At 41.7% G+C, this 17576-nt stretch overlaps 1 protein-coding gene across 2 annotated transcripts in view; it reads right to left on the minus strand.

Annotated features, from left to right (window-relative positions):
- Nucleotides 1-610: 610 nt before the first annotated feature.
- Nucleotides 611-17576, minus strand: part of BICD2 (BICD cargo adaptor 2) — an 85407-nt gene continuing 68441 nt past the window's right edge. Inside the window, exons 7-8 of one of the 2 annotated variants that reach the window (XM_048957165.1) lie at nucleotides 5923-6133; nucleotides 611-2766 (exon numbers count right to left, since the gene is read on the minus strand). In XM_048957165.1, coding sequence (XP_048813122.1) covers nucleotides 2761-2766; nucleotides 5923-6133 — 217 coding nt within the window. In that variant the 3' untranslated portion in view covers nucleotides 611-2760. Of the gene's footprint in view, nucleotides 6134-17576 lie in introns of both variants that reach the window. The other variant, XM_048957164.1, reaches the window with a different exon arrangement.

Genomic DNA, 17576 nt, shown 5'->3' on the forward strand with positions numbered 1-17576 from the left:
AAGTAGAATAGCTGTAAGATCTCCACCTAGGAAAGTGAGAGTTCAATAGTATGGAACCATAGTTAATATTCCTGCGAGTCAGTACCAATTGATTGCTCCAGGGATATCCTACAGACACAGCAAACCTTAGCCATGCTCTCAGACTTCAAACCCCCCTTCCCAGTTTTTTTGTTTGTGGTTGGTCGGATAATTCTACTGGCTGAACGTTTTCTTACTGTGTTTTGAAGAGCACACGAGCAATGAATGCATCATCTCAGGACCAGGAGCCACCACAAGCACCGGCCCTACCCTTCCCACACTGGTGACAAACAAACGTGAGCCCTTTCCTCTGCTGCTGCCAGTGTTTGCCTTTGTTAGTGGAACAGACTCAGCCCGTCTCCCTCAGAACCAATCCTGGAACACCGGTGAAGCTGTGCTGAGGATGCAGCTTCTGATGCAGCATCCTCAGATACGAGCACAAAGAACCAATTGTGCAGTCCTGCAGCAAACTTAGCTGTAAGTTCTCCATTTCTCTCAGATAAGTGTATTCGTTTAGTTCCACTGTGAAAATAGCCTAGGAAAGCTGACAGATCAGCACGGTGCCTTCTCAAAAAGACAAGAAAGCAAAAAGTGCAAGCGGGAAACGTGATTCCTTTTCTCTTTTATTGACACTGCCAATGTGACTACCTTTACGCAGGCAGATTGCTTTCCTACATTAACATTTTCGTATTAATTTGGAAGTAACATTTTTCCCTCTATGCCTCCTAAGGTTATCCAATTAACACACAATGATACTTTTAAGAAATCAGTTCCCACGTTGTCTCTTTAACAACCACTTTTTTCAGATCTGGGTAAAGGTTACTTGGCAAGAATACATGCATAGGACATTAAATGGAGACCAATCCACCACTAAAAGGTAATGCACATAGAACATAATACAGTACTTCGACATCATTTCAAATAAATACCCACATACAAATGTAGTAATTTTAAATGCAACAATATTTCTTATGAATCAATACTGTAACAGAAGATGGAAATATAAGTCCCCACATCTAGGAATAATAATGTTGTTCTTTGTGGTTTTTTTTTCCAGCAAACAGAAATCTTTTCCCTACTGTCAATATTATTTCAATTTGTACTTTTTTTGAGGAGGGGGATTTCCCCCCCAACAAGTACCAATTTAATCACTCACATCAGCCTCAACAAACAGCACCCCAGAGGCAGGTACAGCTTGGTGATGCACTGCTCCGTTTCTGTTTCCTGAAATCACAACCATTAGGTATAACATGCAAGAGAAGTTACTCGTGTTCCGTTGTTCACATTTGCAAACAATACTATGGTCAACTGCATCCACCACCACACGAAGCTAAATAACATCAATGCTCCCGATGCGTCCCCGTACTGTTACACAAATGTGTTTCTACACCTTGCTCGTGTGTTTGCTAGGAGTCCGTTTGCTTCCCAAAGTATTCGGGTTCGATTCGGTTTTGTTTTTCTCTCTTCCCTCTCTTCCCCTGAATTTGTAAGGATCTGCACGATGAAATATCATTGACTAACAGAATTTTTTACAATTCCTTGAACATGCCATCCAGCACAGTAAGTCTACCCATTAAAAACGTGCGAAAGGGGAGTTTGCTTTGCACTTATTGCTCCACGTCTTCACTGAATTCCACAGCAGCCACTCCGTTCCCTCCTGTATAGACGAAGCTGTTCTAAGGTTCTCCCTTCAAATGATTAAAGGCACTACTGGCAATAATTAATGACAGAAGGCGCTGATAGATAACACCCTATCATTGACAACTTTAGAATTTTTCTTTCTAAATGTACCATAATTTGGCACAATAAAAATGAAAAAGTAACAAAACAATTCCAATTTGGAATTTAACTGGTACAGTTGTATAAAATTCTGTTAATCAATAATACTTCAACTTCCTAAAACCCAGGAATTCTGGAATTTATAGGTAACACTACTTTTTTTTATATTTTTCAAGTGCCTATTACTGTTTTAACCAGAGCAAAGTCAAGTTTTCTTCTTGTTACATTGAACTATTCCTAAGAATAATAATACAATATGAAAAAAACCCCAGAATTTGAATACCCTGGATTTCTTAATGAATATGGCAGTTAAAAAAAAAAAAAAATCAGTAATTTAAACATATAAAGCTTAACATTTCATAATAATAAAAAGCTGCTGAAGCACAGCACACATATAGTTTAGCAGAGCTCCTGTTTTGTGTTGAAACTCTTTTCTAAACACATCTAGAGCCAAAAAAAAAATAATCTCTGCCACATGCTGATGTAGAAATCAACCATCAGAAGTCGAAGTTGGAGAGGAACTATGAGCACAAACCACTGCATTTATATAAACTCTTCTACGTAAGGAATTAAAGAAGCTAAAGAGAAATATCAAAATATCAAAAGTGCACAGGTTTAATGACCGGATGAACAATGAGCGTCTGCAATGAGATAAGAAATTCCCCCATCCAAACATTTCTAGTAGATCATAAACTAATGTGGTGATCGTTACATTTGAAGTAGGTTTCTTCAGCACTTGTAAGTTTTCTTACTGCAGCAGCACTTATAGGTAAAGCTTGTTTGTTTTATAGCTCGAGACATTAAAGGAAAGTTTCAGGTAGTACACAGGGAAGGGAGTTCTCAAAAGTTAGGATCGGGGCAGTGGTTTGCATTCTTTGTGCAATGGGCTACCACTTATAACCACAATGAAAGAGGCTAAGAAATGCTGTTGCACTGTTGGAAAGGCCTTCTCCATGGACTATTCTACAGCTGAAAAATGGAAAAAAAAATAGCATTAGAAAAAAAAAAAACACAGTGTTTAATTCTCATAGAACTGACAACTTAATACAACGTGCTGCAAAAGCTCCATAGCAGGTTAGTTGTTGAGGGAGTCTGTTAGCTTGCTGGGGTTGAAGCAGTGAATTTAGCTCAAAGATGCTTTCCAAGCTGATGAAACAGTGCTTTATGAGTTTACCCTGGAAGCAATAGCTTTGCAGAAAGAAAGTTTCTTACAAGTACTGAATAAAGCTTTGCTGTTCAAGCACAAGTTAACAGCAATAAATGTGCAAGAAACACTTTCCAGAAACATGCAGGTCAGTGTGTCATGCAGGCCAATGCAGAGAGCATCATTCAGAAGAGCCTGCTTGCAGAGGTAGGTGACGGCTTAAGAAATTTTTCATGCTTTAGCCCAACCCATTGGAAGTGATATGAAGGACTTACAGCAAACATACATTTTAAGAAATGGTTAATCAGGAATTACAAGCCTCAATCTTAAACACAATCATTATCTAAAAATACAAACAGCAGGATCAAGTCACCTTTACCACCATGGCTCATTTCTTTTCTTTTTTTAAATTATAACAGACACTAGAAGAAGTTTAACCATGACTTCAACAAGCTCAAATAGCGGTGAGGTTTGCCTTTCAATTTATAGATCCACAGAAATGAAAGAAGGTAGAAATGACAACTGGGACTATTGTGCTGATAGCAAAATTGTTCGTGCTTGGAACTGAAGAGCGTGAGCTAAGACCAGTAGTAACAGCCACCATAACATTGAAATCTTCATAGAAAGTTGCAGCTAATTTGAAAAAAAGCCTGACAATTCATTCAATTAGTTTCTCAAATTTACTTTTTTTGCCATCAGTATTTTGTGAAAATACTGCAATCAGAGACGCAGTGAGAAATGTGTTACAGCTCCCTACTGTAGTGGAAGCAAACTTCTGTTTCTATTGAAGCACAGAAGGTAAGCACGCCGATGCCTCCTTTACCAAGTATTTTTAATTACACTTAATGCAGGAATGAGAAGAATAAAGGCCTTTTGGAAGATTGTGCAGCAAGAAGAGAAAAGCAGGATTGAAAATTGTTCAAAAATGCCTTGCTTCTAAAATATCAAACCTGCTACTTAGCACTATTAAAGCTCAAATTCAGGAGAACTCAGTGTTTGCTAAAAAAAAAAAAAGTACTATCAGATGCACAGGGCCTATTTTCTAAGGCCAGAATTGCTATTTGCAATAGCAGTGCTGTTTGAGCAGCATGTCAGAATTAACAAACCTGGGTTTTCCCCCAGCTCTCAATCCTGGGAAATGCAATTCTGGCATTTGGCTGTGGCATCCTCGTGTTTCTCGGCTTCATAGCAAGTTTTCACAGTTCCATTGGTTTGCAGTCTCATTGTATGGGACTTCACTGTTATTTTTTTTCCTTCTAGTATCTGGGAAGCCAAAATCCCAAGCGGTTTCCCCTCGCTGGGAAAACAAGCTGTGCTCCTTATTACCTGACACGAGTACTGTGATATCTCCTGACTACTATAGGCAGAGTGGCAATGCAGAGGAAGCAAGCTGCTGATCATCTCTAAGAAATGGCAGTGAGATGAGGCGGTACCACAGCAGGAACATCAGAATGGCTTTATAGAACAGGACTACTGAGCAGACAGCTGTGCAGTCTCGCCTTGCTTTTAAGTACTACTATAGGCATACAAAATTATTTGAAAGAGTACAAAATGAACAGGGCTTTACATTAAAATAAAGTCTGAGGGTAGGCACTTGAAAACTGGTTTGAAGGGGAAAAGAAGCGTGCCTTATTGTGCTCCACAGATTTTCCACAATTTTAGAAACAACTTTTTCGCTCTTGATCTTCCATATAGGCACCAATTATGAAGTACACTTTTGTATTTCCAACCATTTTTAAATTAAGTGGCTAAAAAGGCCTCTTAGAAGTTCAACAGCAGACTAAAGTTTGTTTGTTTTTAAAGATTAATATGCATACTAAGCTACTTCATAAATATTTATTAGTGGGTGATCTGCTTCCATTTCCTGTGCCTATAATGTAGAGCCCTGTGGAACATGTTCTTGCATAAGGAATGCAACATCGTTTGTGTATTTAAAAAATGATCAGAGCTCTGAAGCATCATCCTGTTTGGATTAATACTGAAAGCTGAGAAAAACAATACTAGACCATAGTCTCATTACTTCTACACAGACACGTCGTGTGGCTACACTGATATACCAAACAGATTCCTCCCCAAGTGTGCTGCAAGGAGCATCAGGACACCACAGAGATCCTTCCAGGACACGGGACTTTTCCAGAGTATAATTTCAAGTGAAACTGCCCACCGGTAGGATCCCAATTCTCAAACTTTTAGCTTTTATACCAGATGGGGGTAAATATTGCATATTTTTAGTATAAATGTGCAAGTTTCATCTGGTTAACCCTCTGAAGTGAGGGAAGCAGAGTGTAAATAACGTATCCTACCATGTATCTCCTAGCTTTTATGGCCTATAAAAGCTCTAGGACATTGGTAAGTGGTGATATAACTGCAAGTTCTTAGTATTTGCCATATCAGGCAAATTATTTAATTCTGGTTCTAGTTTCAAAATGTTATCTGTTTTCAAGACATAACTCTAATTTGAACACTTGCTTTTCACCACTTCTAGCCTCAGCAGCAAGGGAGGTTTTCTGTTCACTTCTGTCTGTGAAAGCATTTATTAAAGTATGCTGCAACCCTGGAGAAAGGATCACATTTGTGCTATACGAACTACAATTAGTCACACCAGATAGAATATATCAGGTGTACTCTTAACACTTACCATAACCAGCAAAACCCACACAGGTTAATTGTGGAAAAAGCTACTTCCTTTCCACCATTAACTTGTTAATACCATCCCCGTACTTACGAATTAGTTACAGTTAAGACCACCATAATACAACTTGTATTACCTGGTTTAACAACTTACTAGTACAAGTCAACTCACCGCGACGTCAGATAGTGGGGATTTACGCTGACAATTACAGCATAAAATAAGATGCATAATACGGTTTTTCTACACACCTCTCCTAGTCACAATAGATTTTATATTTTTCGCTACAAAACACCTGGTTATTAAGGACAGATCCTTCAGGCCTGTCTCCACAAGAGCGAACATGACTTACAGTAGGGTTACTGCTCTTGGCTTTGGAAGCAGATTTTGTGCGCACCCTTTTGGACTGCTCGTGGTCCAGCTCCAGGTGCTCCAGGCGCTGGGTCAGTGCCAGTTTCTGCTGGATTGCCATCCGAAGCAAAGAGTTCAGAGTCTTCTTCTCATCTTCAGCTGCCGCGAGCTGCCGCTGCATTTCATCCAGCTGTGTGACATATTCGTCACATCTGCAATGAAATACATCAACCTTTAGCAATCCCGTTTCCATCCATACAGCATGAATCCCTCGTGCCTGGCAGATATCAGCACAGTCTTATAATCTTGTGGTTGCTTGCATACAGCTTTAAACAGGAACTCTGGTCAACTTGTGGAAATCACAACTACCTTCAGTGGGGTCCTTACAGTCCCACGCTCAGCACTTACATTCACGCCTTTCAGGGCAGCACAACGAAGGGTGCCCCTGGATAACTGAAGCCTGGTGTGAAAGAACTCCTGTATAAGATGTGCAGGATGTCCTACAGCCCATCAGCCTGACACAGTGCACACACATAATGCCATCAATTTCTTTTTGTCTCCACTTACACAGAGACCACATCCATTTTAACTTTCAGGCAGCAAAGGGAGTCAGAGGGGAGCAGTAGGAGTGCTGTAATATGGCCATTACCAGAGCGCTTACTGATGCTGTTCAAAGAGCCCCTGTGCTTCACAGGCTGTTAAGTCACCCAGGGACTACACCAACCAATTCCCAATGGAGACTGAACAGCACTGTTATAAAGATGCATCTTTAATAATTTTAGTTTAATCTACTCTGTCTCCTGATGTGAAACTATGATTAGTATTTTATTACTGCTTTTTCTACAGCAATTTGCTTTTATATGATAGCTTTAACCACCAAAATTAATTTTGAGCCAATTAAACAACAGAACTGGGTGTTACTAGGAGCCCTTTAGGGGAGGCCATACGGATGCCTGCTTGGAAACTACTGAGCTAGCATGGTGCACCACAGTTTAGAAGTGTCTATCTTTACATGTACGTAAATGCACATTTACTGCACACAGAAGAATTATAAATATGGGTAGCAAGAGAATAATCATAGGCACCAGCTGGAATTTACAATGGCCACATCTGTAAAACACAACTACTTCATAAAAGCAATAATATCTGCAAAGAAGTTCCTTTTAATGCCAAAATGGAAAAGCCCCTGAGGTTACGGGACATTTACCATCATTAAACAACATAAAGAAGACTGGGAAAAGAAAAACAACACCCACACTGAATAAAACCACATTCACATGCAGATTTGTCAGCTGTGCTTATACAATGAAGTCCCCCATTCTGTTCTCCCTGACTTCAAGCTGCAGGATTAGGCCTTATCCTTAACCATTTTTTTCTTGGGAAGAGAACAAGGGAAAGGAAAAAAACCTGAATTTTGCTTTGGAACACATATGGAGATTATACAGTAACCCAGAAACGTGTATGTAAAACCTGCAGACTGCAATGTAGCTTAGCCTAGCAGAAGGATGTGAGTTTAGGGCTGCTGTGTGCAGGAACCTCCACACAAATCTCTGCATGCTGCTGAACCACTGTAGAAACCCTATGTGAGTTAATGGTGAGCACAGCAAAACCAAAACAACAAGGCAATAACAAAAAAAACAGGAACCCTAAACGTGCTACAATCCTATTGCTTGTTGTTTCCTCCTCAGATTTAGAGGGACATCACAAGGCAAAACAAGTCTATGCGCCTCTGTGAGTACAAGCAGAGAGGAAGACATGTAGGAATAGCCCTGGGAAGACTGAGAAGAGGAAAAATAAGTCTTGCAGCCATACCAGCCCTCCCTGCTCTCTTATGGAGGTGGCACCTGGCACCAGCTTCAAATGAGGCCAGGGCTGCAGGAAGGCATGGCTCATAACATCACTGCTCACACTGTGCCCTATTGCTCTAGTTTGTTAGAAATGCATTTCTTTCATCTGCGGGTTGGAACAAGGTGCAGACTAAAGACAGAAGGCTGAGGGCTGTTGGGTTTCCCTCCAGTTTTTACACGCTCTTGTGACATTCTAGGTAAAAAGTGCCTGGTCACTTGTGCCAAACCTGATAGCATGGACGGGCACCTGACAGAGTCTAGAAGTCATAAAGTAGTTGGTGTGTGAGCTGAGCTAGAATTAAAGCCATGAATTTGTCTCCAGAAACTTACTGTAGCAAGTCACTACCTCAACACACTTCATGTAGTGCAAAGGTTCAAAATATCCAATGATTGCCTTGAAAAATGAGGCATGCAGGACATCAAATGCCTCTACCACTTTTTTCCATACAACTCTATGAAGGCAGCTTTTCCTTCCTGAGCAACAAAAGGGAGTGCTATCAGTAGCATACAAACAGCTGCAATTTTTACAATACCTGAATAACTGCTGTTTTGTGTGCGGGAGGACATGGGACAGGCAGGAAGTCTAACTACTATGCTGCACACCTTTGTGCACCCTGAATCTGTTTTCCTGATCTTTAAGCGAGTTGAAACAATACAGACTCGAAAGCAAACCTTATCCTGGTGCAAGCGTGGTTGTCCTCAGTCAAGGGGAACAATCCATAATGCAAAACACTGCAACAGTTCCTTTGAACCAAACAGGTGAGGACTGAAAATTGGATGGGAGAGCAGATGCAGTGTGTGCAGGTGGACCGGGATGTGCCCTACTTCTGCTGCTCACCCACTCCCCATTTCACTTCCTCACACAAGAAGTTAGCTTCCCCAGGCACTGCAGCACAACAGCCTTCAGAGCTGCTTTACTCGTGGTAGCAGCAGCCACTACAGCGTGCTTCTGTGGTACTTGTAGCTGTATTTCTGCTTTGCAGATGTAACAATAAAATATCTTTCCTTTTCACAATCTCATGTGCCATGTGCTCAGCTACTTCCCAGCTGTAGAGTGAATGCAAAATCATTAGAAGATCAGAACACAAAGTACCTTTGTTTTAAAAACACTATTGAAAATATAATTGAGCTCTCAGGCTTTAAAGAACATGAATTGAGCGTAAGGCTGTTGTGCTGTGTTGTGAACACGTTCACATTTTTAAGTGGATACTGAAGAGAATCTTTTGATGTTGCCTATTTTCTTGGGATTGATAATTAGAACAACAGAACAAAGAGCTTAAGGAAATACCTACTCGATTCTAAAGACCACCACCAACAAAAACAAATATCCACACAGTGGGACATTAAATATAGTGATGGGAAAAAGCAAAATCCTCTAAAACTGTCCAATGTCAATTTTTTGACAAATATAACAAGTCGGTTCACTTTCAAAAGCTGCAAATCACTACCTCTGACAAGTGCCATAATATTCCTACATATTATTTTCTTTAAACTTCACCATGTACCACACTTGGTACCATTTATAGCTGAACTCACTACTGACTCCAGATCTTTCTGCAAATAAGTGACGTAACCAAAGGCACCTGGATATAATTAAACTTCTCCCCCCTCCTCTGCAGTCAGCATGAGGCCCATAACACCATTTCCAAGAAAGCAAGACTGAGGTGTGACTGAAGGAGGCTTCCAGAGCATCGACTGCTCTCACTTCTACATGGAGAGATTATGCTGTCAGCCTACATAAGAAATTAAGGCACAGAAGATTTAAACTCCCTATGTATTAGTAGAGCAGCAGTTAAAATGACATGTAAATGAACAGCGAGTGAGTTCAGCTGTAAGGGGTATTAGCCACCTGCTTCCAAACCGATTCTTTATGTTAGAAATTAATATTAAAGACAGCATTTTAACACCCTCTTTCCTTCACCTTCCCCCTCCAAAGACAACCTTCTGCTCTATTTTGCAGATGAGCTCCATGGATACTGCGTGGACCAGGACCGAGGACATGGTTTGCAGTTTATACTATTTAGATTGTTAACTGCAAGGCCAAGGTTTAAATAAAGACTTCCCAGGAGCTCACCACAAAAAGACAGAAAACTGAGGGTTGTCACTGTATATGGACAACAGAAAACAGCCAAATGTGAGCATTATAGAATTATCAACATTGAAAAAGACTGCTAAGATCATCCATCCCAACCTTCAACCCATTACACCACCATACCCACCAAACCAAGCCTTCAGGAACTACCAGTCATAACCACCCCAGCTAGCTACTAAAGCTGTCTGCCCCAGAGGAACTCACACTGCGTAGGGATTTGCATATCCATTAAAAAAATACATTTGTTTATAGAAAAAGTTTTTAAAGCGTAATTATTTAAAAAAACACTACATAAGCCTGTTCCAGGCAAGCAAGCTCGTTGCACACACCAGTCCCAATTCAGCTACACAGAAAACTCACTCAGCTCCAACTGCAGGACCCTGGCCCTCCACTAGGTCAGCATCTGAACGACTCTGGGAAGCACACTAAGCCCAGCTCTTGCTTCATGTGCACAGCTGTACTGCAAGGACTCAAATAAAGCATGAATCCTGATGAAGGCAGAAGAAAGAACACCTTGGGGTTGGCCAGCTTAAGGCTCTATGTAAGGTACAAGTAGGTCTGGTGAAACTTCACTCATTGTAAATTCCTCATTGGCAATTCCTTCCTCAACGCCTTGCATTAAAAACTCATCTGAGCTGTGCATTGAAAAGAATAAATCTATAGCCTTTATACGTGTGCATCACTGACATCTGCATTGTAAACAGAGTATAATTTATAACCAGCTACAGTTTTCTAAAATGCTTACAATCAGCCATGTGTAATCAATGTTCATTAGTAAAAGCTATTAAAGGAAGTAATCAAACCATAAATCTCTTATGATTTGAAACATGTGGGAAGGGTTGTGTCCTGCACTCCTGCACAGAGGGGGAACAGTCAGCCCCACACAGCTGGGTACTGCTCTGAACTTCCACTGATAAAAACTCTCAAGGACAGATCATAAACTTTTACAGCAAATTCCCTCTTCTAGAATTCAAAAGAAAACTTTTTTTTTTTTCTTTTCATTTTTTGTTTAGACCTATTTTAGAAGACAAAACTAATGATCTTATGCCACTACATTAGAAGCAATTTCTAAGCTATCACCCAGGCAGGACTTTTTTCCCAAGTCCTCACTGAAAGGGGGGAGCAGAAGATGAAGACCTAATCCTGAACTCTCCATTCCTATCAACGCTATGCAAAAAGCCAAACAACTACGTGGCTACTAGACTACAGATCCAAATAGCTGCTGCCGTGGTATGGCCATATAAGGTATTTTCAAGTAACCCACTTCATAATTGGATTAAAAACAAAGGGCAGACAAGCTGCATGCCAAGAGCTGGCATCATCCTTACCTACAGCACAGGGACATCTCCTGTGTTCTGCTCTCCTCAACATTCAGCATAACTGGGCTTCAAACTAAGCACCAGGAACTCGTGGGGTGGACACAGTTACTTTGAAAGATATCTGAGAGAAGACTGAACTCATTGCTGCAACCCAGCTCCGGGGTTTATCTACAAGGAATGCCTTCACCAAGGCTAAGTGCTGACATATCCAGCATTACTTGCATTAGGCATTTTAATTGTCATACTGTGTAGACTCTAGAGTTAGTGTTACAGTTACATTAGTGTTATAAACATGGCTATTAAGAATAGTTCTGCTGGAAAAGACCTTCGAGGATCATCCAGTCCAACTGCCTGCCCCCTTCAGAGCTAACCAGAAGTTTAGCCATTCTGTTAAGGGCATTATCCATTATCCAAATGCCTTTGAATAATGACAGGCAGGCACAGGGCATCAACCACTGTCTATAAGATATTACTTATGTCTTCTTCTGTGGGTAACACGGCTGAATGCTTCGGTCCTGCCCTTATGTCGCAGCCCAGACTTTCCAGTCATCCTTCATCAGCTCCAGGTTGAGCAGCAGGAACAGGACACAAACTCTTACTCCTGTCTGGAATCCCACTCTGGAAATTTTCAAAGTCCCATTTTCAGTGTCTGGTTCCTCTGAGATTTTATCCTACAGGGTATTTTTAGACAAGCTCAATATTTTACTGTGTGGAGGCCAGCTACATTTAGCTATATTCTCAGTCCTGTGAGGACTGCACTGCTATCTGCATGAATTTAAGCTCCTTTATATTCTGCAGCCCCTTGATGATCAAGAACATGGGAATACTTTCCCAAATACTTTGGACACTCAGAAAAAAACAATCTGACACAGTTTATTCATTTGAAAAACTCTCCATTACCAAGAGCAGCTAGTTTCTTGTAGCCATAGCTTTGCTTCTTCACCACATTCACTAGCTTGCAATTTTCATCTCATATTACATCCTGTCACTTTTTCCAGTACATTCTAACATTTGCCACTTGTTCCTCATTGCTGACTTGTTGCCAAGCTTGTCTCTCCTTTTATTTACTGTTTATGAAAACAGTGGGGCGTGGGGATAGCCATTAGTTACATCTGGGCACATTTGTTCTCTGCTTGTAAAAACCTCGGGCTTCTGCAGGATTTCTCAGTGTTCTATCTTTATTTCAGAGGAACGAGAACTGCCTGTTCTCTTACTGTCCTTGATTGTTCTCAGCCTCTGGAAAAGAAACAGAAAATGTGAATAGCAAACTGCAGAGTCCTGTCTTTTTGCAGAGAGGTGAAGATCACAGAATCACAGGCGTTGGACCTCTGAGGTCATCAAGTCCAACCTCCTGCTAAAGCAGGTTCAGTCAGAGTTCTCCTCTACTATCAAGGAATAGATCTAGGAACTTCAATAAGGACTCAGCCAGTGCCCTCTGATGTTTATTCTACATTCTGGTTAATAGTTCCTGGGAAGTGGCAGTCTGTCTGTTGACTTTAGAGACAGCCTTGAAAACTCACTTTGGCACAATCTAGTTTTTATATGATTAATAGTACTGAGATGAACCTCACCCTGACAGGGATCAGAAAGACAGCCACAATTTATTTTGTTTATTTTGTGTGAAGAGTTTTAAGAAACATTGGGAAATATTCTTTCAAAGAGCTGCTTCAGATAACAGGTAAAGTGCAGGAACCAGGTAGCATCCATGAAAGAGAAAGACGTACCTATGCATACCTCGTAATGAAGCTGAAGGCTGCACCCTAATGAACCCTCACACCCTAACATGCATCAGGCCTTGCTGTTCATTTATATTTTGCACCGCTGTTCATTTATATTTTGCACCACTGAGGACCCTGTTAGCAAGTGCAAACCTATTCAAGAAAGTAAAGCAAAAAAAAAAGTTCAACTTCTCTTCGAGTTTTTTAACACAGTAATTATTGCATCTTTTTTTTTCCAGGAGAATTTAGTAGCAAAATACCAAATTATTTGATTGCAATACAGCACTGCAAGAGCTGTTACAGTCTCATTAAGCAGGTAAATTCCATTTCCAGCTCTATCAGGCAGATTTGAAACCAGCCCCCAGTGCTTTCAGCCCATTTGTACATACAACAGGGAGAGGTGTGCTGATTAAGAAAATCTGGACTTCTGCAGCAGAGCTACTGAATGCACTTCCATAGTACATTGTGCATATCTTGATTTATTCCTTTGTGTGACAGCTTAATTTTAGGCTTCCGGTGTTGTCTAGAATGCCCCAACAGTCTCTCAATAGCTCCTTTAATGCTGGAAGCTATTAATCTGGGTTTTGCAAACCTTCCTTTGTCTCCAGCCTCAAGTCTTACTGCATTTTTGTTACTTATTAAAAATAGCTGGCAGCATTGTCACATTAGTAGGATTACTCTAGTTTAAAAAGGAAATTAGGTCAGTTATTCTATTCACGCTCAATCTTCAACTCACATTATTGTTACAGTTCTCTTGCATCCTACAAAATGGTGAGTTTCCTGTGGAAAATACAGATGTATGCAGCTGTCTGCTTCACCCCACAGTCAAACACAAAGCACTGAAATGAGTATGATGGGGCAAGGGACCCACCATTTGTTACTCATCTCTGCTGATAGGAACCTCTTGGCCAGAGCAGGAACGAGACTGACATTGCTTAACAGATGCTCCATTAGCTGTTGGCAATGGCAGAGAAATAAATTGGGCTGTTAATACTTTACATTTTAGGTGCTCTTTAAATATCAACTTCAAAAACTGTTTTGGAGTCATCTTTGCCCAAGCACCTCGGAATACCCCTTCCCTACCTTACCTGAAATAAGGGCTCATATGAAGCAGCCACTGCAGGGAAATGCTCACAGCCAGCCATCAGGCTACTAAACCTTCCTGACCAGAGGTCAAGGAGAAAAGGAGTGACAGTGCCCTGTGCAGCAGTAAGTCTTGAAAGCTACTGAAACACCAGGCATGCAGCAGGCAATCAGCAGCTCCTACGCTCCCTGCAACAGGCTGGAGGCAGAGTACAAAGGCCCAGCTGCAGTGACCAGCAGCACAAGTGCTCACAAGACGAAAGGTCAGTGGAAGAGGTCTCTACTCCTTCCATCCTCAGCTTTTTGAGTCCTGATTTGCTCTTGGCCTCTGATTGCTTTCACTACAGTTACTATGTAGAACAGAAGTTCAGAAATGCTAACTGTTCATTTAGGCAAGGGAGTCGGCTGTGCATTCCTAGACAGTGCCTTTAATCACACGCAGCTCCCTGCAATAACTCTGGCACTGAGCTCTTCAGTCTCTCACTTTAATAAGAACTTCTATTCTGCCTTCCTCATGCCACAGAACCCTTTTCAGTACAAGGACAAAATCGACCTCTAGGTGACAGCACACTGAAACAAGGCAGGGAAAGAATGATTCCTCTCCTAGTTCTCTGACAATACATCCTCTCCAAACCACAGTCACACTAACCCACTGAGGCAGCAGAATTAGCGTGTAGGAAAACATAGGCAGCTAGCTGTCTGCATCTAGGAAAAATAACTGAAAGCCAGTAGTGTATTTTTTCCTTTCCTCTCAGCTTCAAGCTATCTACAAAGAGATTGCAAGTTCTGCATATTAGATCACAGTCCAGAAAAGGAGAGCAGGATAAATGCATGCTGTGCAGGGTTCTGCTTTCTTCAGCATAATGTGGTGCCACAACTCCATCTTCAGCTTCCTTAGTTTACATTTTGCCTTTCCATGCTTACTCATACACACAGATATTGCTGAGGAAGACTGAATCACCAGGAAGCCTGCAGTCACTAAAGGGACATTCATGCTGCTGCAGATCCACCTCCACAAAAAAAGATATGGAAAAGCCTCAGGAATCGTTACAAACATCCTTGTGGTTCCCTATTGGGTACTTTTTAGCAGATGATAGAAAGAAAATGTTATACATTTAAAAATGTATATACACACATGCACACACTAAGAATTCAGAGAACCACAGAGCACATTCAGACTGTCCCATTCCTTTGGGTTATCTTAAAAGCAACTGTCTAGGTTAATTCACCAGCAGCTCTCTTCTCTCCACCTCCTTCAGGCAGCATTGTTATATACAGGCACAGGAGCATTGTTAGGGATGTCCCTGTGAACATCACTAAGCTGGGACAGACAACTTTTAGATGAAGGTTTTTCTTTATTTCTTGTATGGGAACTGCTGAGTCACGGCCTGAACCTCTGATTGATCACCTGAGGCGAGCCATGAGTCAGCCAGAGGAGCACAGGTGAAGGCAATTCACCTGTGCTGCCGGAAGGGGTGGAGCCAGGCTCCACCCCTCCTGGACCTATTTAAGAGCTGGCTACCAGAGGGGAAGGATCTCTTCTGGAGATCCTCCTCTTTGATATCTTCTAGTGAGCTCAACCCAAGGGTAAGCTCTTCTACTTATTCTCTTTTGTGATCCCTGTTTGCTGTGCCTTACTCTTTTGATTATATTGTAATTATAACATCTTGGTTATACATATTGCAATTATAACATCTTGGTTATACACTTGGCGAGCCAGGCAGGCTGATTATACTGAAATTAACATGTCTTTCCTGTGGAACTTCTATAAATGGGTCAAGGGGGAGAACAATACTCCCCTAGAGAAAATGATTCCAGGGCAGATCCCAGGATTTGAGGGATCGCCCTATTACGAGTTAGCTGCCATCATTGAAAAATGGGGTCCCTTACGTGTTATGGGCAATCTCTCCCCATATCGCATGGCAGACTATTTTCAAGGACTTGGCAAGGACATTCTCATCACCAAAGAAAGACAATTGGCTGCCTCCATGGTGGCATGGCCACTATTAACCGCTTTAAATCATGCGGACTCAAGAAATAATACTTTAGAAACCGAAAATCAACTTTTGAAAGATCGCATTGAAAAGTTAGAGCACGAACTTGGCGTTTTAACGGGGAAGAAGCCAATTCTACATCTTCCTGTAAGCCAAATTCGTAATATTTCAATAAATGATGACCAGGCTCCTGAATCAACAGACTTCGTTGATCAGGACAACAAGAAATCCAAATCAGACCTTGAATGTCCAATTCAAACTGATCCATTGGAGGTCCGTCCTGTGATAACCCAAAAAACAAAAAAAGTACAGGACAGACCGGCAGGGGTGCCACCTGATCAATGGCCCCCTGCCCACACTCATTTACATGTGACAGCTCGGCCATACACAGCAACAGAATTAATGGATTTAGTACAACGATTTCGGCAGAAGCCCAGAGAAAGTGTGCCGGCTTGGTTATTGAGACTGTGGGATTCTGGGGCAGAAAGTGTCGTGGTGAATGGCCCAGAAATATCTAAGTTGGCCACCATGACTGTCCATCCTGCTCTTAGGCAAAGGTTATACGTGGGCAATCAATATCGTGATGAAAACCATTCCATACTGGAATGGTTAATGGCGGCCTGCCGTATGGTATGGCCAAATAAATCAGACATACCGTTACATACAGGTATGTGGTCCTCCATGGAGGACCTTCAGAACTATATCCGTGAACTGGGTGTAAGAGAGGCCATCTATGAAGATACATTTGATGGCCCTGATATGGTTAAATTTTCAGCAGGGATGAGAGATTTAATTCTACAACAAGCTCCCTCCCATCTGTACGGTACCTTAGTTTCAATATTAAATCCCCTTGTAGCATCAGAAGCCGTAGTCCAGCAGGTTGCCCAGTTAGTTGCCGATTTGGGAGAAACAGAACGCCTGCGGACTAGGCGCAATATTCGGTTTTTGGAGGAAGCAGAGGTCCTGCCGGTAAATAAAACCAGAATGCCGGCTACTCGAGCTCCTCGATCGGGACCCATAAGGGTATCCCGAAAACAAATGTTTAATGATTTAATTCGGGCTGGGGTCCAATTTGCTAAGATCGACCGCCAACCCAATCACGTCCTTCTCCAGCTCTGGAGACAACTAAAGGACAATCAAAAATTCCAGAGCTACCCTAAGAAATCCAGGGTAAGAGCTATAGAAAGGGTTCCAACAACAACATGGAACCTAGAAGATTTTATTGTTCCAAACAGGAAAAAGAAGCCACCTCAGGTGTCTCGGGCCACAATGCCTGAGCCATCAGAAGCAAAAGAACTGGCCCTAGCACAATTCATGCACTGACAAGGGGTGTTAGTCCCCGTAGGGCCTCCAGACGGGACCGGAGGCCCTATGTAGAATTAACAATTTATTGGTCCCGAAAAAATATTCAGAGAGTTATGGCATTAGTGGATACTGGAGCAGAAACATCAATTATCTATGGAGATCCAGGAAAATTTCATGGCGACAGAGTGATGATTGGTGGTTTTGGGGGACAGACTATTCCTGTCACCCAAACATGGTTAAAATTGGGGGTTGGGCGTCTCCCACCCCGGGAGTACAAGGTGTCTATTGCCCCAGTCC

Source organism: Lagopus muta, chromosome 11, assembly GCF_023343835.1.
Source record: "Lagopus muta isolate bLagMut1 chromosome 11, bLagMut1 primary, whole genome shotgun sequence".
Taxonomy (NCBI): Eukaryota; Metazoa; Chordata; class Aves; order Galliformes; family Phasianidae; genus Lagopus; species Lagopus muta.